Raw genomic sequence first — 22,231 nt, 5'->3', positions numbered from 1 at the left:
TTTAGAAAGTGTACAATGGTGATATTTAGGTATGTTGTAAAGATAAACAAAACACTTAACAGTAGTAATCCAAAGTGAATATGCCAGTTATATTCATGAAGCTTCAGGGGGGAAAAAAAGTTTCTTGTGCAGCTGTGGAGAGATGTAAAATATTTTCTCTACTGTATTGGCAATGCTCCAACTCTCACTTACTCTCAACACACACACACACACACACACACACACACACACACACACACACACACACACACACACACACACACACACACACATCCATACTGTATGCACACACACAGGAAGAGAGAAGAAGAAAGAGCCCCTCCATGCCTGTCTGCTATTATTCCCCTCCTCTTTCCTCTCCTATTCACTGCTAAATGTAATAGATAAGATATTCTCTTCTCTCATTGGCTCTTGGCTTGTGATTGGCAGCAGGCTGGCCCGCCCCTTCTTTCTCTTCACATGGATCAGTCTGATGTGAGAGCCTAAGCATCAGAGAGTGGAGTGGAAACAGGAAGAGGAGGAAAGGGGGAAGAAAGGAGACAGAGGAGAGGATCGGGAGAGACAAGGTGGTGTGGAGTGAAAGGGAGGAAAAGGGGAAAAGGGGAGCAGAGGGGCGTGTGGTCCAAAGAGCAGAGACAAATAAGGTAAAACACGCTGCAGATAATCTGACTGATTTGCTGTTGGCTTTTAACTGAATGGCTAAATGGAAATGTACTGCATACACATACAGTGTGGTAGTATGTGTGTGTGTGTGCGTGTGTGTGTATGTGTGTGAGGTTGTGTTTTGCTTTTCTGTATATTTCTGTCTTTTCTTTGTGTCATTGTTCTCTTGTGTCTTGGTTGAACATACTGCAGTATGTGTCTGCAGACTGTGCTGCACATTCATGCATGAAGCACACAGACACACAAGCACATATGCAATGCTCACGTGCAGACACAAAGTGTAAGAGCAGGAATTTGAAATGATGAATGTAGTGAAGGGGAACTGTTGCGGTTACGCTTCTGTTGTGGTTACAACTGTGCTCGTCTGGACCATTTAACTGTTGAATACCAGCCTATGTGTGTTTGGGGGTGGACAGTAGTAAGCAGCTAGAGTGAAATGATGAATCTTTATTTAGAATCATGTCTAGACTATGTCACATACTGTACTTGGATGCCTGAAAGTTCAGCTCAGTTTATCTGACACATTTTACACGGAGACTTTCTCATTCTTGAGTAATTTGAAATTGAAATAGAGCAAATGGTTGCTGTGACTAACATATAATATGCACCTACTGTATATTATCAAGAGAATCCATTGATATTATCTTCAGCCTAGGCAAACACCTGGATATATGATTCTAGGTTATCATTTTCCACACAAGGCAGCTGTCTAGCACTCACGCATACACATACACCAACATCCATTGCCTTCTTTGAACTTGTTAACCTGATCCACTGCTTTTGTTAATAAAATTCTGTATATGAGGCATTGTCTGGTGAAAGACACCCCTCTTTCTTGTTCTTGACCTTGCCTTGGTACATTCCAGTACCCCTCAGAGGGCTGTGCTTTATGGAGCATACACCGGGCGAAGCCGCTATTATGGAAAGGGAGAAGGGGATGGAGCTTAGGGAAGCGGGGCTGCGGGGATGTTATTTTTAGAAATGTGATACTGTATGTTTCTTCTCTCTGATTGTGACGCTATTTCAGTCCTGTGTCCAATGAAATCATATACAGTATGATGTCCATGCATGTAGGGTGGGTTGTCTGTCCAGCTGCTGTCTGCCTGCACAGTCCATCCATCTGTTTCCTCCATGTCTCTGTTCCTCATGTTAGTTAGCCTGGTTGTAGAAGCCACCAGAGACAAGACTGGTCTGGTGCAGCCCATCCTTCCTTTTATGGTATAGGATCAGTATCCTTCCTGCAGTACATACACACATGCACACATACAATCTCAACAAGAGATGCATATCTGCAGTGGTTCATTGCAGCTCACAAGAAGCACCAGATAGACATGTAAGAAAGTGACAGATTGCCCAGCTAAAACTGGAGTCTTTAGAGAACCTTTTATTTCACTATGGAAATTCTCTGCTACTGAATATTCCTGATCAATTGATAAAAACAGCTGCACACAAGCCTGACACTTCAAAAAATATGTCTATACATTTTTTAACTCTCCCTGTCTCCCCCCACTCTCTGTCACACACAAATGCAAACACTCCCCTCCTTGCTTGAGGCCTTGCTCTCAGCTCTGGACTAAATGATATCATCGGTTGCCACGGATACAAGGACACAGCGTGTAGAGAAAAAGGGAGGGTGAGGCAAAGGCAGAGGCATACACATAGCCTGAAAGAGAAAGGAAGAGGCTAGGATATTGGGTATCAAGAAAATAAAGGAACCTTTTGGAAAAAGTAGCAAAGATAGCAAAGGTAGCAGAGGCACTAAGGGAGGGTCATGAAGAGGAAAGGCAAAGGAAAAGAAAGCCAAGCTTGTCAAAGGATATTAGCCTGTCTTTCCTCTCCCCCTCTCTTTCTCACTTCACATTTCATTGTCTTTCTTTGTCTAGAATACAGTGTAAATGTGCATTGAAGGCATATGTTGTAGGAAATTAAAAAACAAGCAGAGAGTGTCAGAGATGACAGGAATACCTGGGGAAGGGAGGAGAGATTCTGAACTTGATTAGCTACAATAAATCCTTTCTGTCTCGTACATCTGTGCACCAACTGACTGGGGTATTTCCTCACTCTATCTGCTGTGTGTCCCTGTGTGTGTTTACCAGCCAGCGGGAGAGAGCATGTCTATTTAAAGGGATCTGAGCCTGCACAGGTCTGCTGTCTTGCTATCCCTGACTGACAGCATCATTGAATTTGGACCAGAAAGCCTGCCCCCCTTTTTTCTCTCAACATTCATTTTAAGGTAAAATTGCTTCCATAAATGTTTTTGAACATACACTCACACACAGTCAGTAGTATGTATTTTTATGTCTTTAATTTTCACTTGTGTAGCAAAATTGTCAAGGAGGGTTCAGCAGCCAAATGGGGGTTTCTGCAGAGACATGAATGAATGGATGGCTATTCGTCTGTGCTGACAGAAAGATGACCAGGGCTTCCTTGGTGACAAGAGGGAAGGTTGAATGTTGCAGAAGTATTACCACAGTTTTTGGCAGTTAGCATTTTAACACAATTCATTCTTAATTGCTGCACGTGTGCTTGCACTGCACATTCTTTTCTTAAGGCCACCTTATTGTAAAGCAAGGCTTTTGCCCAACAGCAACTTAACCCCTTTGCACATGACATCATTTGGTTTCAGAGCTCAATTCCAGATGTCTTGAATGAACCCTGCACAGATGGATTTAATAGTGAAAGCACAGAGCCATTGTTAGGCAGAGTCAAATTCATACTGCTGTTGATTGGCAGCTCCCCCTACAACACTGTTAAAAAAAGAGTGAATTCCACTGAGCAACAGGGAGGGTCTAAAACAGATGGTCTCCCTGATGTTGTTATAATCTTCCTCATGTAGCATGCTTAGGGTTAAAAGCAGGAATAGGCATTTTTCTTGTCAGATAAACAAAGCAATTGCAACACAGTGTTTAAATATGTGAAGCTATCTAAACAGTACATTATTGTACAAACAAATACAGATAGTGAGGTCATTTTAGCATTAGTAGAGAAGTGTTGAAGATCAGCTTGTGAGATGCTGACCTTCCAAAGCTGCATTTCAATAAAAAAGGACATAATGTACAGCAGGAGTGGATGTTGCCACACAAGTTGCACAGCTTGGTGTAGCAACGGCTGCATGTTAGGAAATCCTATATTTACAGTGTAACATTGTAAGTGCACAAGAGCCCTTTGTGTCCTCTTTCTACTGTAATGATAAAATTGAATTGCTGTTGACTGTAAAAAGCCTGAAGTCACAGAAGAAAGTACTGTCTGGCTTCAGTTGCTCAGCTCAACAAAGGGGGAAATGCACTTTTGAAGAAGTTGTTCACTTAGCTCATTCATTGCTCTCAGTGAGGTTATTATAGCACAGCTGCATCTGTTTTACCACAAACAAACCTCTATGTGGAACAAATTTATACAAACCATACTAATAAGGAAGTGGTAAAATGTTGCATTATGTGTCTTTATTCTATTCTAAACAGCTGTGAGAAAGTAATTGATCTGCATGAACAACTTGATATGTCAACCGCCGTCTGCTTTGATGTAAAGATATGTCTTCTTCAACATGCAAAGTTGATCTGTGTGAGCTCATTTCAACACAATGTACTCAGTGTTAAAATGTTGACAGTGGCAATAAAAAGATCATAAAGTGATATGTTCTGGAAGAGTCATTACAACTACCTGAACAGGTTTTATAGTTTACACAGAAAACAGACAAAGGGAGGAAGTGCTCCATGAATTACCAGATGTTAAGGTCTAAATACTAAGACCCCTTTAGAAGATAGATGCTGTTGATTTAACTTAAAATCAACACCAGTTATGTGGGGAAAAAAGGACTCAGGACTAGCAGAACTAACAGCAACACTACCTGCTGTGACCCCCCCTCCCATTTCTTTGTTCTTATAGTCAGGTTGCTGTGGTCTTTCGTCTTAGTGCCATGTTTCTGTCACTGGATGGCCACTGGCTGTGGTGGCTGCTGGGAAGTAGTGATTAGAGAGAGGCTGAATGCACAGTGCAGCTCTAGCTGACTGATGATATGTCCACTGAACAGATACAGTGCAGCGGAAAATGCAGCATGAGAACATTATATCTGCCACAGATACACAAAATGACAGTTTGATCATGTAGTTAATCAGAGAGCACTGAAGTTAAAAAGCTTTTTTGATATTAAGCCAGATTCGTCTTTCTAGTCGTACATTAAATTTATCCCTTGTACTCTCAGGTGTGAAGTGGAGGGCCTCCCCAATACAGACCAAGACTGGTAATTAGAAATGATTTGTTTTGTTTCTGTACTGTGTGTTTGACTATTTAAAATCAGGATGATAAGTAGGGCACACAGAACTGTAGTACGTAGTAAAGCATTAATACATCACAGTTGTGCACTTCTGTTAATATATAGGTTTTTGCTGGGTCATTTCTTAGCAGTTACTGCAAACATCAAACATTGTAGATGGATGCAAAATGTCATCAGCTCTTATAATAAATCCTCTTTGTAATCGCATATGTTGACGTTATTCTGGTTGAAAGTGGCTTCTGCAATTCCACAATATGCTTTTTTTTCTACACACTGTAATCCGTGGGTTATCATTTATTCATTTGCTCATATACTTATTCACTATACCCACTCCATATGTATGAAATCCCTCTGTTTCAGGCTGCATGTATCACCCAGCAGAGCTGTACTCAGGCCGTAACACATGGGACTCCCATCCAGCTGGAGGACCTAACAGAGGAAAGTGGGCTCCGGTAAACAGTCGCCCCTGGAGCCACACACAAAGGTCAGCAATACCGGCATTAGTTTTATTTAATCTTGAGACTGTTTACTGCTGATATAGTCTAGGAAAATGAATATCAAGTTCATGTTTTCAGTAGTCGGGACCAAAGAAAACCTCTCATTAAACCACAGTAAGTTTTAGTGGAATTAAAGGGCATTTTAGCATGTAATAGTTAAGACAGCAGACACAATAAACATTTCTCGCACCCAAAGGGCTTGAAGTAGTGGCAAACACATTCCTGAAGAGAATTTAAAGGCAGTGGGAGTGGATAGTGGAAGAACTTGAGGCTTGAACTCCCCTAACTAAGGTCATTCCAGCAGGTGGGACAGCAGCCATTGTTGTCTGGGTTGATTAAGGATAAGTACCACTTTATAGGCTGACTGATTAACTACAACTGAAATGAGCATATTCATGAAAAGCTCTTACTTTGGCTGCAGCTGTGAACTTGAATCCATCTGCAGTTTAAACAAGCAAGTCTCTGGTGAATGAAGAAGTTGATTGTGGCTGTAATGAATATGATTTGGACTGGAGCTATGTGTGTCTGGTTGTAGCTCTTGGCAATAGTAACAGTTGTGATGCTGATACTAAAAAAAAAAAAAAAAGTGTGACTTATAACGTAAAAAAAAAAAAATGTTTGTATCAGAATATAATACAGTCCAAATCAGAATTTAGAGCCATATTTACTCTTTGATGGCCAAAATGACATACTTTGTAAGAAAAGTTGACTGCTAAGTATGCATATATCTGAACTCTATCAAATAAAACATGAAATACTGAAGTATAATGAGCTGCATTAGTGGGCTGTAGAAATGAAAAATTAAGGTCATAACATGTTCATAAACCTCAGAAAAATGCAGATTATGGATTACAGTCAGTTATTAAAAGCCAAAAAATGTAAATCCCTCTTTCACATTGCCATTGATGTATTTTTTCTGTATTTACAAAAAACTTAAATATCTTTCCTCCCAAAGCCAAATGAAAATTATGCAAAAAAAAAAAAAAAAGGGAAACTTCAACATTTAATTAAATCATGAATCTTTTACTGGTAATGAAAATGAGCATAATGATAAAACTAGAACATAACATTAGTTGTGAGAGTACAGTGGGAAAAAAAAAAGTGTGGTTCTCGAAGGGGGTTAATAAGAAGAGTGTGAGTGTTTGGAGGGGAGGTTGGAACATAGTGGTTGCTAACCACCTGGGGGAAATGTGTTTAGTAACCTGGTGGTTCTTGTGTGGAGGCTCCTGTACCTTTCGCCAGCCTACATGGGAGAAAACAGAGTGAGAGAACTGCAGGAGGGAACAGTGGTAATGCCGGTGGCTCTGCATATGCAGCATTGTAACTCTGCGGCAAAGTTGGAAAATAGAAAAGGATGCCAGTAATCTAGGTGTAAAGTAAATAAAGTCACTATAAGAGGTTATGTAGGTGCAAAATGTAAGACTCAAATTCTTTCCTCAGTAATGTCTTAATGGTTTATTGGGCTGTTACGAAAAAATATTGTTTAGTTAAAATCCCAAGTTTGGGTGTCAGCAATTCATTGTCTTTGACTAAGACATTTTGGTCCTCACTGCTTCAGTTGTTGCACTGAAAACAGCGAATACTGAATATGTTCACTATTGTAATTGTGGTGCAACATCCATTTAGAGTACTGAAGTAGAAACTGATTCCCGGTTAATTCAGGAAAGACAAGGAAATATGGCTTTAAAATTACACTATGCATCTCTCAGCTCTTTCACCCTCTTGAGTAAGTTTTGTATGTTTTTGTTGATAATAGTTGCAACATTCTCTGTACTACAGATGCCAAGGGGGGCGCAACCAGTCACATCACCCACCATCGAGTCGTCTTTATGACAGGTGAGTAAAACATCCTGACATTGTACCATGTCATCGTTTTTTCTGATCGTTATCTCCACGGTGACACTTGTTGCTCTGTTTTGTCTTTTCTTTCGTTGCACAGGGAGGACAGACCAGTCAGCCATGTCCAGGACAAGGGTCTCTCGAAGGGGCACAGACAGTCTGTACATCTCTGGGATGGTAAAGAGCAGCCATTTGAAACCCAGAACTGGCATCACAACTCCACACGCTCATTCCAAAATCGAGCTGGCAGCAGCAGTGGTTATCTAACAGGACCAGGAGAGCGCTACGCAAACTGGGACAACAATGTCAACAACTCTGTGGTGAGACCTGCAAGTCTGGTCCAAGAAAAAGCATATTTTTGTTGAAACAGGGTAAAAGTGCATCATCATTAGATGTTAATGATTGTACTTCTCTTTTTTTAAATCATGACTGTTAGCATGGAGGTCCTCGGGCTCATCGCAGCAGAGAACTCCAATCCCTACCGGAGAGATGGGCCCCATCCGACTGTCGAAGGAGCTTCCCAGGTAGAATGATAGACAACAGACCAGGGCCTTGGAAACGACCAGCCCCCTACCAGCGGAGAGACCAGTTGCACCAGCACAGTCCACCTCTACAACACCCTTTATCCCCTAGAGAAGAGTGTCCAGTCAAGAGGAGAAGGGACTCTGATCAGGTAGCATTACAATTTATTTATTTATTTTTTAACCCTTTAACCCCTGATGTGTCTTTGGTGAGCATTCTGAATGTATGATTTATTTTAAAACATTCATAAACAATTAAACCATTTGTTCAATAAGAAAACATTCAAAATGTGCTGATAGAATAGACCTTGTGCTTTGCATAGACATCTGAGCATGCTCAGTGCACCCCCCACTCCCTGTGGAATGGGGGGCAAAACACAGCAGTGAGTGAGATGGCTCGCTATAAAAATAGATGGTTTTGGCTCTTCTTTTTTTTTTTTTTTTTACAGTTTTCCTTTTCTTCTTTGGTTTTTACTGTTGTTTTCAGTGTTGTGGTGATTTTCCTTCATTTTTTTTTTTACTGTGTTTTTTACTGAGTTTTGACCACGTAACTGCTTTTTGGAGTTTAGCCAGGTGCCAAAAAGCAGCTGCACTGATTTGTAAAAAAAGAGCCCCAAAACAAAAACTACTGAACTAAAATGCAAATACTTGTTGCTGTTCAGTGTGTTCCAGTTCACAGTTCATGTTCAACATCCTAAATCTCTTACTGATGTACATTCTGAGTGCCTTACTTAGTAAAAACCCGTCAAACTTCAGTTCCTCTCTGTCTTTTTCTGTTATTCCACCACGTTTTGAACCTAAAACACACAGTAAAACAAAACCACTAAAGGAACACAAACACATACTCACAGCAGCTTTTATGACACTGAAATAGACACAAATTCACAGTTGCAAATTTACCTGAAATAATGTCTCAGGGGTTAAAGAGTTAAACTTATTCTGCACTTTCATATCTGTATACCTTACTGTGTAATTCCATTTAGTTCTATAAGCAGATGTATTCATCTATTTCCTTTCAGTCATCTCATCCTGGATCAAGACATTTACCTTTACTTGCCCATCCTCCATCACCTCCTCGCCACCACCGTACCAACCAAGATGACTGGAAGCCTCTTAATGACAGGGCAGGTCCTTGCCAACACTCTGACTACAGGACCTCATCTACACAGCAACAGGTATGAACATGTTCTTACTCATATATGTACTACTAAACAGATATTACTACTAAACTTCAATATTTCCCTTAATGCTTTAAAATTTTTCAGGAAACCTCTAAACTACGTGCTGGAGGACACAGCTTCTCTAATAGCAACCCTACAGCTCTGAACCAGAACTGTGGCAGCAGACCACCCCATCACGGAAGCAGAGGGAAGGTTGACCGGAAGATCCCCTCTTCACCAGCAGATCACACCCGTGTGCCTTACAGCCACCAAAACCATCATTACCACCATCAGCGGCACACTGGCCACCCCAGGGCCCTTCAGCACAACCCCTCGTCACACTCTCCAGATGAAAAAGACTCCCGGAGTCATCACCACAAACAAAGCACAGTAAGAGGCAAAACATTTAAGAGTCATACATCTGCAATGTGCATCTAATTAATTAATAAGTAGAACCTGTTGCTTATTCTTCATGCACTAGTTAACTTTTAAAAACCTAAAACTATTATCATTGTCAAAAGCTAATATTTTCCTATATTTAATTTACTGATCATGTAGATGTAGTGTAAATTCAGAGATTTTTTTTTAAATATCAGAGCAGACAAAACATTTGACATTTGTCAAACTAAATGGGTTTATCTGTTGAATCTGTGTTGTACAAAATGACAGTGCTTCCACGTTCACTACAAAGCCACTGAACGTTCAAATGAGTCATATCTGAGGCTGGTGAAAAGCTGAGAAATTGCATGTTACATGAATTAGATTAATGCAGTGACAGGATCCGTGGTTCAAAAGTTATTAAACATTTTAGATCAGTAGATGCTTGTGGCTGATTAGGTCTTTGAGAGTTTTAATCAAATACATTAAGAGATTAGGAATGAAAATCCCTTTTTTTTTTTTGTAAATTTACAAGAACTGAACTTGCTTTTACAGCATTTTCTGTGTATGTGGAAGTTGTTCCATGTAATTTGTAACTGTTATTCCTGGACTAATGTCTTGACAAACATTTTGTTAACTCCACAGGAACCTCAGCGCAATCATCAAAGAGGAAATCCAGCTCCCTCTAAGACCTCTGCTGCAGTTTCTCCTCCCTATTCATCCCTCCACTACAGTCCTCAAGACGGCACTTCCACTGCCAGCAGTCCATCTGTTCCTTCTAGTCCCCCTTCACATAGCAGTAAAAAAGATTCACCAGTCATTTACCTGAGCAGTCCAGGCCAAAGTGGACACCAGAAACTCCAGGGAAGTCCCAATCACACCCCAAGATCTAGTCCGACATCTAGCACAGCTCTTGCCTCTTATGCAGGCCCCAAATGCAGGTTTTCAGATGTCAAATACAGAAAAACCACTCAGCCTCTCTCCTCTCAACAATCGACCCACAGATCAAGAGAAAACAAGCCTGAGAAGGAGCTGGAAGAACATAGAAAAACTGAGTGCAAGCAAAAAGAAAAGCCTGTCAAAAAGGAGAGAAAGGGTGAAGTACAAAAGACAAACAGAAAAGGTGAGGAAAGAAAAAGGAGGAAGAAAAAAGAAGAAAAAATAGTGGGTGAGAGAAAAAAGAAAAGGGATAAAGGATTAAAGAAGGAGTGTAAGTTACATTCAAACAGTAAAGTCACGGAAAAGGAAGTGGTAGCTTCTGTCTCCAGACTCAGTTCTTCAGGAGAGGCCAAAATGAATAAATCAGAGACAGTAAATGTGATGCCGGAGAATCACACCCAGCCTCCAACCAGCCTACCAAAACACAAGCACAGGGAGAGAAGAGACCGAGCTGAGAAGACACCACGCAGAACCTCCATAAATGCTCAAAGTGCTTCAGAGATTCACCCTCCGTCGGGTAAAACTAGATACACCTCACCAAAGCCATCCTCTAAAACTGACGATCACAAAATCCTCAAAAAGAATGGCAACCCAGCAAAACTCCATGTCAAGAAAAAAGTAAAGCCACATTTCCCCTCAAACAGCAACCCCAACAAAACCAGTGGGAAGCCCACTGTTTTTTCATCTCCATCAGACGACGAGCCAAAGGCGAATTCTGATGAAACACTCCCTTCACTTTTGTATAAAGCCTTAGCACCACTAAGTACAGCGTGCTCACTTAGCTTAGAGCTGCCTGTACATGGCAAAGAAAGTGGGCACGGAGGGGTTCTCAGCGCCCCAGATCTACAGCCCGTGGCAGTGATGGGAAGTTTGAGAGATGCGGGGGACAATCCTGCAAACAGCCCACCTGTCCTCAGCTGGCAGGGCTCTCCGGTGTCAGTTGAAGATGAGGATGAGCTCGAGAAAGGAGTGCTAAGTAGACCAGTCCTGCAGCCCAGCCCTACCCAGTGCTTTTCTCCTTCTCCCGGAGACAGTGAAATTGTCGATGAAATCATTAAAGAACCCTGTGAGGAAAGACTGGTTGATTTATGCAGCACAAGCGTGTCTGATCGTCCCTGTCCAGCTACAGCTGATGAGGAAGAAAAGGAAGAAGAAGAAGCAGACAGCAGGAACGACACATCAGTTTTGCCCAGTCATGAGATTCAGCATCATAAAACAGGCATGGATGACGTCTTCAAGAGCTTGGCCACCTTCCTCGGAGGCCAGAGAATCACGTGTCGGGGCGGTCCATTCGGCAGACCTCCTGCCATCGACACCAAAGGGGTCAAATACTCCTCGTCTCTCGCACTGGAACCAGAGATCCACTGTCTTGACCATCAGGATCCCTCTCCCCAAACACATCCCACTCCACCCCTTACACCCAGTACCCAGTTATCAACTCATACTACCTCAGACACTGTTTTGAAATCTCCAAATTTCACAGATCTGAGTCAGCCTTTCACTGACACCCTGATGCAGAATAAGCAGAAAGAGAAGGAGAAAGGCATAAAATTGGAACAAGAGGTTAAAGACATACAGACTAGTGACTCTGAGAGAATAGAGTCCTCTCTTTTGGATGAATCTCTGAGCGCTGAGCTGAGATTGACCACCACACATACAGCCGCATTGGAAAGCCTCCTATCTGTCCCTACCAAGACCGAAATAGCAAACAGTGAAGAGTTAGGATGCCCTGGCACAGAAAGAAAAAGGAAATGTAATGTTGAGGATGGAAAACAAGAAGAAGTCAAGGCTAAGAGAAAGAAGGAAGAAGAAAGCAAAGTTGTCTGCCATAAAAACAAAGCAAATGAAATTAGGGATTTGGAAGAAAAACATGAATGTAAAACCTCTGTTTCATTCTCAGTACCAGTCATCTGCAGAAACCTGCTCAAAGAAAGTATGAAGGGCCAGATTCCTCAGGAAAATCAAACTTCAAATGGGAAAGATACCCAGGCTGAAAAGGTACCCGCTGGTAACACTGAAGTAAAAGTAGAAACAGTGAAAAAGGAACACGAAAGTGAGTCTGAGATTAAGAAATCCCCGGCAGCTGGAAACAAGACCTCGAACTCAAGGTCATCTATAACAATCAACACATCTAAATTATGTGTATCTCCACCAGCAAGTAAAGCCCCCTGCTCATTACCTCCAATGGACCCTCTGAAACTGAAAGCACTGTCCATGGGCCTGTCTAAGGAGCTGAAGATCCTCTTGATTAAAGTGCAGAGTGATGGACGACAAACGTTCAACATATCAGAAGTGCAGGAGCAAAGAATCCCACTGTCCGTGATCAACATTCAAAACTCATCCACGGAAGTGATCAGAGCTTGCAAGTAAGTACTGTAAAAAATAGATACATGAATTTAAAAAAAAAACAGTTGGCAAGATTTCAGAGGAAATGATAAATCTTTGCATCTCTAGATGAGCCAGGTCTTTTATTTCTGTTTTTATGTCTTTTTTTAGGGGAACTCGGGTGAAAGGGAAATTCAAGGAGTCTTACCTGCTCCCTGCATTTTCTGTCAAACCCAATATTGGAATGAAGACCCCCATTCCTCGGGAAAAACTTAACCCTCCAACACCAAGTATTTATGTGAGTGCACACAAACAAAAGAACCGTAAACAACCTCGAACATAATATTCAGGTTTTTTAACTAGTAAACTTAATTCAAGATATCCCACCTACTTTTGAGACAAATTTCTAGCTTGTTTCCTTTTGGAAAAACGGTTTTAATTATATTGTTTGGTTCCTGCAGTTAGAGAGCAAGAGAGATGCCTTCTCTCCGGTTCTACTTCAGTTCTGCACTGATCCCAAGAATGCTGTTACTGTCATCAGAGGCCTTGCTGGCTCCCTCCGCCTTAGTAAGTTTGCATACACATTTATAATAATTATTCACTCTTAGTTATCCTAATTGGCCAAGCTAGCTGTTTTTATTCATTCTTAAGTACATGCCTGGTTAGTAATGAAACTGCAAACTTCTTGTTGGCTTTGTTGTTTAGTGATAAATGCCACTGAAAAACATAAAAGGAAAAGGAAAATAAGTCACATACTGTGTAGTATTCATCTGGTCACAATTTTTCTCACCACAGGGCTTTTTCATATTGCACTTATTTTTTGTTTGAAGATAAGCTTACATTTTATTTCTGTTCCTGATCCAATTCGTTCTGTATCATAGTTTGTTGATTGAGTTCAGGTAAATTAAGGCATTTCAATTGGGATAAAAACTCCAATGACTGGAGAGATGTGATTAAAATAATGATAAGGAGTTTGTTGTGAATCTATAATTTTACTGGATGATCTCATAGGACTTTAATTGTATGATAATTATTTGTGTTCTATTCTTTTTCTCCTGTGTCAGATCTTGGTCTGTTCTCCACCAAATCCCTGGTGGAGGCTAATGCAGACCATGCAGTGGAAGTGAGGACTCAGGTTCAACAGCCTGCTGATGAGAACTGGGATCCCAGCGGCTCCTCGCAGACGTGGCCCTGTGAAAGCAGCCGTTCACACACCACCATTGCCAAATACGCTCAATACCAAGCCTCCAGTTTCCAGGAGAGCCTGCAGGTAGACATTTTCCCATATGGCACACATTTTCACACTGAACACCTATCTAATGCTAGTCCTTCAGAATTCCTCTTATACAGCCATATTTTCCCAAATGCTTTATGTAACAATTAATTGTTTCTCAGCTCTTGGCCAAACCGTCAGCTAAGCTCATGTAGATGTGTTATAGGATGAGAAGGAGAGCGAGAATGAAGAGGAAGGAGAGCAAGACAAGCCCTCAGAAACATCAGCCACCGCAAAAGCTGGTCCAACCAAAGCCAACTCAGCCTCTGTCTCCAGTAAAGGCCATCCTACTCATGTCACCAACTCCCTCAGGTTGGCCAGAACTTTAATGCATGTATGAATTATTTACTGTTCTGTCTCTTATTGTAACAATACTGACTTGAGACTTCATTGTTTCTCTCAGCTCAGACCAGAAAATTGTAGGAAAGATAATTAAATTCGGGACCAACATTGACCTCTCTGATCCTAAAAGGTGGGATTTTACTTCAATATTTACCTGTAATAATGAACTTCTGCCTTGTCCAATAGAACTCACTGTATCTGTTGTGTTTTCTATCAGATGGAAACCCCAACTGCAGGAACTGCTGAAGCTGCCAGCTTTTATGCGAGTGGAATCCAGCAACAACATGCTCAGTCACGTTGGCCACACCATCTTGGGCATGAACACCGTCCAGCTCTACATGAAGGTGCCAGGCAGCCGAACACCAGGTCAGTGTTTGACCAAAAGCACAACTAGACCCCTGGGGGTTTTGGCATTTTGAATTAATCAAGTTTATTTTTCACATCAGGTCATCAAGAAAACAACAATTTCTGTTCAGTTAACATCAACATTGGGCCTGGTGACTGTGAGTGGTTTGCTGTCCATGAAAATTACTGGGAGGACATCAACAAATTCTGTGAGAAGTGAGTGTGAATGCCTCTAATGTGAAGTAACCCTGTTAGCTCTTTAACCCCTCAATTACATTATTTATGTAACTTGTTTCCCTTCAGGCACGGTGTGGACTACCTGACAGGGTCCTGGTGGCCTGTCCTTGAAGACCTCTATAGCTCCAATATTCCTGTTTACCGCTTCATACAGAGGCCGGGTGACCTGGTGTGGATTAATGCAGGGACTGTACACTGGGTTCAGGCAGTGGGCTGGTGCAACAACATCGCCTGGAATGTGGGACCACTCAACTGTAAGTTAGTGAAAAAGCCAAGCATTATTTTTCATCTCAGATTAAAACTATAATATGATTTTTAACTTGCTGCCGGTATGTTCCTACAGTCTCTCTGCATTTGTGTGTGTTTTTTTCTCTCCTAGCATACCAATACCAACTCGCTCTCGAGCGCTTTGAGTGGAACGAGGTGAAGAAGGTTAAGTCAATTGTCCCCATGATCCATGTTTCCTGGAATGTGGCTCGTACCATCAAAATCACCGACCGGGATACATTCAAGTTGATTAAGTAAGATGCTTGTTTACCAGTAGCAAGAATCAGTGTGTGTTTTTGCATGTTTGTATTTATGACTGTTCCCTTTTTTCAGACACTGCCTCATGCAGTCCATCAAGCACATCCAGATTCTCAGAGACCAGCTGGTGGCTGCAGGGAAGAAGATCTGTTACCAGAGTCGTGTGAAGGACGAGCCGGCTTATTACTGCAATGAGTGTGATGTGAGCTGTCTGTTTGGACTAGTACTGATGTGAATTTGTTATTTGTTCACATGCATTGCCTCGATGCATTACACGCATGTTCTAAACCATCTGTACAAATTGTGTGTTTGTGCAGGTGGAGGTGTTTGACCTGCTGTTTGTGACCAGTGAAAACAGCAGTAAGAAGACCTATGTGGTGCACTGTGAGGACTGCGCCCGAGCTAAGAACCCGACTCTGGCAGGAGTCGTGGTGCTGGAACAGTATCGGATAGAGGAGCTCATGAGAACTTACGACAGCTTCACACTGGTCAGTCCAATTTGAGAGAGTTTCTTAGTGCTTTGCGGTCGTTCGTGCCGGACCAGAGTGAGATCTAGTCAGAAACCCTTTTCTGTCCAGTCATTCAGTCTGTCCCACTCCAATTAACATGCTTTATAACTGAGGCTGTAGTCATTCAGTCAGCCTCTGCTGCACTCTCTAGTAGAGATCCACAAATCACCTCCTCCTGCATTAGCTAAATGGCTTTATTTGCTCATAATGTATACATTCATCCAAATTATGTGAATCTCAGGGTTTGCTCAGGGGTTTGTGATCTCAGTGACCATCTGTGTCATGCATGTTCAGATTGTTTCAGGGCATTACTCAAGCAGAGTCACCACTGCACGCTAATGTGTGCCATTCAGTAAGAACTGGTTAAATCTCACATAAGTGTACTTCCTGAAGTAATACTTAAAATGTTATGTCACTTAAACATCAATGTGAAAGTTCCTTAGGTTAGAACTGGTAATCACAATATAAATACTCAAAATAAAGTGAGAAATGAATCACAAATCACACTTCAGGCATGGCATTTAGGGCATTTTCACACAGCATACTCGAGTCCGTACCGTACTTGGGTATGCTCACACCTTTCCTGCAGATGTTGTGTAGGTGGCGGTGTGGAGGGAATTCTGTCACTATCCTACAAACACGGAAGTCAGAAGACAAACCTTTACCTATCTGTTAGCCTGTTTGAGGTCAAACAGAAGCAGAGCGACCTTCATTGTCCCTGATATATCACCGAGTGGTTCGGTTGATAAGGCGAGCCTGGGCCACACGGATCTGAGGCTTTTTCAGGAGACAACAGGAGCGCTGTCTATGATCTCATAGTACTTAACCCACTTCTGTTGTCGGAATGGTGATTAGGTCACTTCCGGTCTCTGGCATAGATTGCATTCACAGGGCAGCATACTGTGCTGGAGTACGGGTAGCCCATACCCAGGACTACCTTCTCAACTGGACTTGGGCATGGTACTCGAGCACGGAACGTTTGCATTCACATGGATAAAATTAAGCGGACTTTTGGGGTCCAGCGTACTCAGATATGGACTTGAGTACGCTGTGTGAAAATGCCCTTAGTTTAGTGGTTGGAAGGTCATCCACTTTAAAAAGTAAATACTTGTGTTTTCTGATGAAAATTGTCCGAGGCAACTCTCTCAGGCAACTTCAGGGTCAATATCAATTTCAAAGTCAATATTAATAATGTAAGCTTTGTTTGTTTTTTTTTGTTTTTTTAATATACTTTTTTTTTTTTGAGGAAACATAACACAAATATAAACAGTAATAGAACAAACAGCAGGGGGAGAATCCAACATTCAATTAACATTTAGTCCACTCACACATTATGATGTTCATATACTCATATTCATTTTCTTTTTTGCTAGAAAGTTTGAGGATATGCTCCCCATAGAGGCACATTGTTAATATGCAAAATCAGGCCTTACAGTTGAAACATAAGTGAGCCATTTTAACCAATTTTCAGCAAAAATATCAATTTTACATGTCAGTTTAAATGTGATTCTCTCTATAATGTTTATACTGTAAACAACATCAGTCCAGTCATTTATAGTCTCTTTTCAGCCATTTTCTGGTCAGACAGAGCCTTCTTGCTTGCTACTAGCAGTAGTCTCAATAAACATTTATCTCTCTTTACACACTTGAGTTCTTCTAAATTGTTGAGGTACATGGTTTTAAAGTCAAAATGAATTTTAAACTTAAAAGCTTTGGTTGTTTTAATGTAATGGTACTTTCTTGTAACTGGCAGTAACAAAGTATGTAATGCACTGTGTTTTCTACTGAGGCATCTGATATCTGAGAGCCTTGTACCTTCACTGTAATTTTTAAGCCATTTTGCATTCATATCAAACTAATAGTTCAGAGGGATTCATGTCAAAAGGTTTATTTCTGTTTATATTCATCTGCTTTACTAACTCATTGTCTTTTCTCACTCGCAGGCGCCATCACTTTCAAAGTGAGAACTCCTCCCTGGTGTCTTTCAGCCATAACCAAAACTCTAATGGCAGCACAAATGTTGTCCTCAAGGCAATCTATTCCTGCAAACGGTTTCTAAATCAGCCAATCACGTTTACTCGGTATTGTTTACATCACACAAATAAGATATGGATACTCAGCCAATCCAACAATAGCTCACTGTCTTCCCCAACTGCTGATTGGACTTTGTGTTTTGAAATAGAATGACTAGACTGGTATATTCTCATGAAAAACATTTCACAAAAAAGAAAAAAAAAAAAAAGTGAACTCTGCTAGCACTGAAAATCAGGTTATATGTTTTCAACGGACACTGCTGTGATTCAAAAGCGTCAAGTAGCCGGTTTTTGTGTATTAATTCAGGTACTTTTATGCAAATTCAGTAGAACTTTTTTACACCAATCTAGTTATTCTATATGTCCATGAATTTGCTGTGATTCTATTGTACCAGCAGGGGAATCGCTTCAAAGGAGAAGTAGCTGATTGTCACATTTGGCATTGTATTGGTTCCTGTTTTTGTTTGGTATTCAGGTAAAACTCTGACATTTGTAATTCCTGTCTGTATACTCTTTGAGGTGCTATTCCAATCTTATTTATTCTGCTTAGATACTTAAAAAGTTTAACCAGCCTAGAAGTACACCACATTGGCCTTGTGAACTGTATTTAGAGGAGAGGTAATTAGAGGATCAAACACGAACGAATAAGGTTTTATGTAACTGTAAAAACAAATCAAAAAATTTTAACAGTTTCTCTAAAATACGGGTTTGCTAGAGGACTAATATGGTTTCATTCTTAGTTGGAAATTCAGTATATAAATGGAAAACTAGATTTTTTTCTTAAAATGAACTAAAATGTGGTTGGTGTAGTTTCTTTAATACACCCAGAAAAAAAAAGTGTCAGTTTTTATTTTTGGAATGGGAGTATTTTCCCAATTTTATACCTCTTTTGTTGCTATGTTCTTGTTTCTAGATGACAGAGAAAATAAATAATTGTAAATTGTGAATTAATTTATAGGATACACACTGGTGTGCATGGAGAGGGTACAGAAGGGGGAATCTTCGATGACTGGGTTGATGCGGTGCTCATTTAGGTCTGATTAAGTAATAATGTCCAAAGAGACAAACAATCATATAATGCCATCGAGAGCAAACAAATGAGCAGACTGCAGGGCACCTCAATGTCTAATTGTTTTCTCCCAAAGTCAGTTCTGTGCACTGCCCCAAATTTTAACATATTTTTACATATTTTACTTCAGTGCGTGACTCAAAACATCACAAGTAAAGCCCAGTAAATTTGTTTTCTCATTTATGAAAGCAGCTTTTTTAAAGATATTTAAACCCAGAAGCCAACATTTTTATCTTTTTTTATTTCACTGTGTTAATTTACTGTGATCCGAACGGAGTACTGAACACATTCATCTACTGTTGTTTAGCAGTTTGTTTGTTTTTTTTTTATTATACATATATATATATATATATATCATGTAATGTTTTTATCTATACTTTGAATTCTACATTTTTTACCTCTTATGTAGCACACAGTGCAAGGGCAGCAAACATTACACTGATTCAAACTACACTCAGAAGATGTAATTATTCCATATTTATAGGTTCATGTGTGTATAACTGTTCGAATGAAATCCCTAAATCTCAATTCAGATCTTCCCCCTGCCACCGTTACTCGGTGCACACCATGTAATGTACATAATGTATTTGTTTCAGGTTTACTAGAAGAACCTATGTAGTTTTGTTCTCAATCAAAAGTCTAATTTATACATGGTCAAATTAGTACACCTCAGTCATTTGCTTTTCTTGTTGCTATGATATAATACACCCTAAAATATCCTGTTTCACTCGAGTTTAAATTACCGCAATGGGAATTTCTTCCCACTTTTATACCTCTTTTTGTTGTCAATTCCTGTTTTTTGGATTACAGAGAAAATGAGAAATTGTAAATTGTGACATTATTTATACTGTACATGGTTGTTTTCTTATATATTTATTGCATATCAAAGGTACTTCACTTGATAATGGGGCTACAAGGTATTTTAAAAATGTGCTCTGGTCATAAAGTGTGGATAGGGGAAGTGCAATCAGGGGGTGGTTTAATTTTCATGGTGCTAGACCCCTCCTTGCCTCAGTGCCCCTCATTAAACAGCATATAATGATGTATGGAAAGAAGTGATACAACTCAAACCAACCGGTTGGTGCTTAGAACCATTTCAATACAGTTTACTAGTTACAGAAATGGAATGATGTCTTTGTACTGTATCAAACAGATGAGATGATTTTTCAACTTTTTTCCATTGTATGATATTCATAAAGTTGTGAGGCATTAGTGGTTTCATGATGAACATTAGCAGTAGTTGTAATTCTTGACACTTTTGCAGAGACTTTTAGGGATGTGACTTGTAATGGCGTCAAGGTTTTGTTTCTTTTCGTGTCTCGTCCTCATTAGTATTATTTGACTGATGTAATAATGCTCTTTTTCCTCTTTACTTGTTTGATTCATGCTGCACTTATTGTTTCAAAAAGAACTCACATAGAAGAAAACCTGAGCCAGACCTGTCTTAAATCCCTCTGTGATTTTTCTGTGACATATTGTACTGTTGTTCAAGAAAATAAAATGTTTTGATAAATTATGCCGCAATAAGTCTTTGCCTTTTCATTATTTTTCTCTAGTGTGAGGAGTCCTACCGTACCTTTCAAACCAAAAATGCTAAATGTATTCACTTTGGTTCTCACATGAGCAGTTTCATTGTAAAACTTGTTCTGCATTATTATTATTAATGTTTAGCACACTGTTTCTTAAACAAGCTCCCAGTTTCTCCAGCTGGAACAAATGTTGGCAGTGTTTTTAGAAACTATTCATTTAAACATGTTAGTAATGAAACGTGCAATGTATGACACTTGCGGCAGGTAATTAAATGTATTACTAGCAGAGTGATGAGATGAGCTAAATATAGAGTACTGGAAAAAACTATACCTGTGGGGGTGAATTTGGCTCAAACATTGAATGTCTAATGTTTTATGCACATTTACTGTTCACTTCAAAGGTTTATTGTTAAATTCAGAAAAGGAACACAAAAACCAAAACGACAAACTCAGAAGAAATATAGTTAAATCTAATGTTAGATACGAATTAAACTCAGAAAAAAACTGTAGGTACACAAACACCAAAACACCCAGCTATCCATCTATCTGTCATGAACTGATGCTGGCAACTAACGTGTGAAGGCACTGTACACCCTGGACATGCCACCAGATCATAGCAGGGCACAATCAAAAAACAAATGAATATTAAGTCATTAAATATAGCACAAATAGGGCATTAAGCTACAAGTTCCATTTTGTTCTTTGCTCTCAATTTCCTCTTTGCTCTTGGTTTGGAGGGAAAGGGCTTTGGAGTTTCATATAATCTAAGGTGTGACTACACAGAGGTGTGGCTCATATGGTTGTGAAGTTGTGATTCAACACTACTATACGTACAGAGCTAGACTGAAGTAACACTTAGTACACACTCACTCTTCTGTTTTGGCACCTTCCCAGTTTCAACTCACTACTTGTCAGCTGCAGGTTATAGATGATGGCCACTAAGTGGCACCATTGGACCAGTTTGTCCTGAAACACTTGAGAGTAAATGCTGAGGGAGGAAAGGGGGCATTTCTCATTTTCCTCCCCCTCTGACATTTTCCTGATACCATCTTGTCAAAGCTGTAGGCTGCAGCTGCTCCATTTAGAGGCAAAGCAATTCAACAATAACAGAAATCTCTCAAACACACAATTAATTTTCCTACTGGTTCCTGAATTCTTAGACTAAAGTAACACAAGTGGGGCCTGGACTTGTTTAGATCACTGTGGTCCTGCTCTGTTGTGTATATTGTGTCATAATAGAATAGAGTAGTGAATGGCAGCTTGGGAAAAACTCTTCAGGACGCAACAGGCAATCAGACTGCTTCGTATTATTTTGAATACTCAAAGCCAACTGCTTTCCTTTCTGGTTGCTATTCTTAACATGTATTTCTACATCAGGTCAGGGGTGAGAGGACACAAGCTGGTCAAAACTGCGTATACAGGGACATCTCATCGTATACCGGGGACACAGCAGCGGATATCCCGGTTCCAAGGACAGGAAGACTGCTCTTCCTCTACCAACCCCCCAAGACAGTGACATACGGACAAACTGACGTATAAGCAGAACTTAGTGTGGGATAGCTGCAGAATGACACGCAAAAAAAAAAACAAAGTCTAATGGCATTTTTGTGATTTTTTTTTTTTCCAACGTCCTACGGCCATCCCAATCAACAACTCTGACGCCGAGCTCTTTGATCACACATGGCTATTCTCTGTGCCACCTATTCTCATGGGAGAGTATGTATCTGTCCTGTGAAAGAAACAAATAAACAAAGTTACCCAGAGAGAGATGAAAAAA

At 40.4% G+C, this 22,231-nt stretch overlaps 1 protein-coding gene across 4 annotated transcripts; it reads left to right on the top strand.

Moving 5' to 3' along the window:
• The first annotated feature begins 485 nt into the window (after nt 1–485).
• Nucleotides 486–20,445, top strand: LOC115432867 (lysine-specific demethylase 6B-like). 4 transcript variants are annotated; one of them, XM_030153924.1, is made up of 22 exons: nt 488–644; nt 2,760–2,896; nt 4,862–4,900; nt 5,294–5,417; nt 7,210–7,266; nt 7,370–7,589; nt 7,706–7,942; nt 8,810–8,965; nt 9,056–9,340; nt 9,974–12,633; nt 12,764–12,890; nt 13,054–13,159; nt 13,657–13,862; nt 14,032–14,177; nt 14,269–14,337; nt 14,425–14,573; nt 14,654–14,768; nt 14,856–15,043; nt 15,169–15,310; nt 15,390–15,516; nt 15,632–15,802; nt 17,767–20,445. In XM_030153924.1, the coding sequence occupies exons 4-22, from the start codon at nt 5,299–5,301 to the stop codon at nt 17,785–17,787; spliced, it is 5,301 nt and encodes a 1,766-aa protein (XP_030009784.1). In that variant the 5' UTR covers nt 488–644; nt 2,760–2,896; nt 4,862–4,900; nt 5,294–5,298; the 3' UTR covers nt 17,788–20,445. The 4 variants fall into 4 exon arrangements, with proteins under 4 accessions (XP_030009787.1, XP_030009784.1, XP_030009785.1 ...); XM_030153925.1 differs by lacking the exon at nt 4,862–4,900; XM_030153926.1 differs by lacking the exons at nt 2,760–2,896; nt 4,862–4,900.
• The last annotated feature ends 1,786 nt before the right edge of the window (nt 20,446–22,231 follow it).

This window comes from Sphaeramia orbicularis, chromosome 14 (genome assembly GCF_902148855.1).
Source record: "Sphaeramia orbicularis chromosome 14, fSphaOr1.1, whole genome shotgun sequence".
Lineage (NCBI taxonomy): Eukaryota > Metazoa > Chordata > Actinopteri > Kurtiformes > Apogonidae > Sphaeramia > Sphaeramia orbicularis.
The sequence above is the reverse complement of the archived record's forward strand: the minus strand, read 5'-3'. Positions and strand labels throughout refer to the sequence as shown.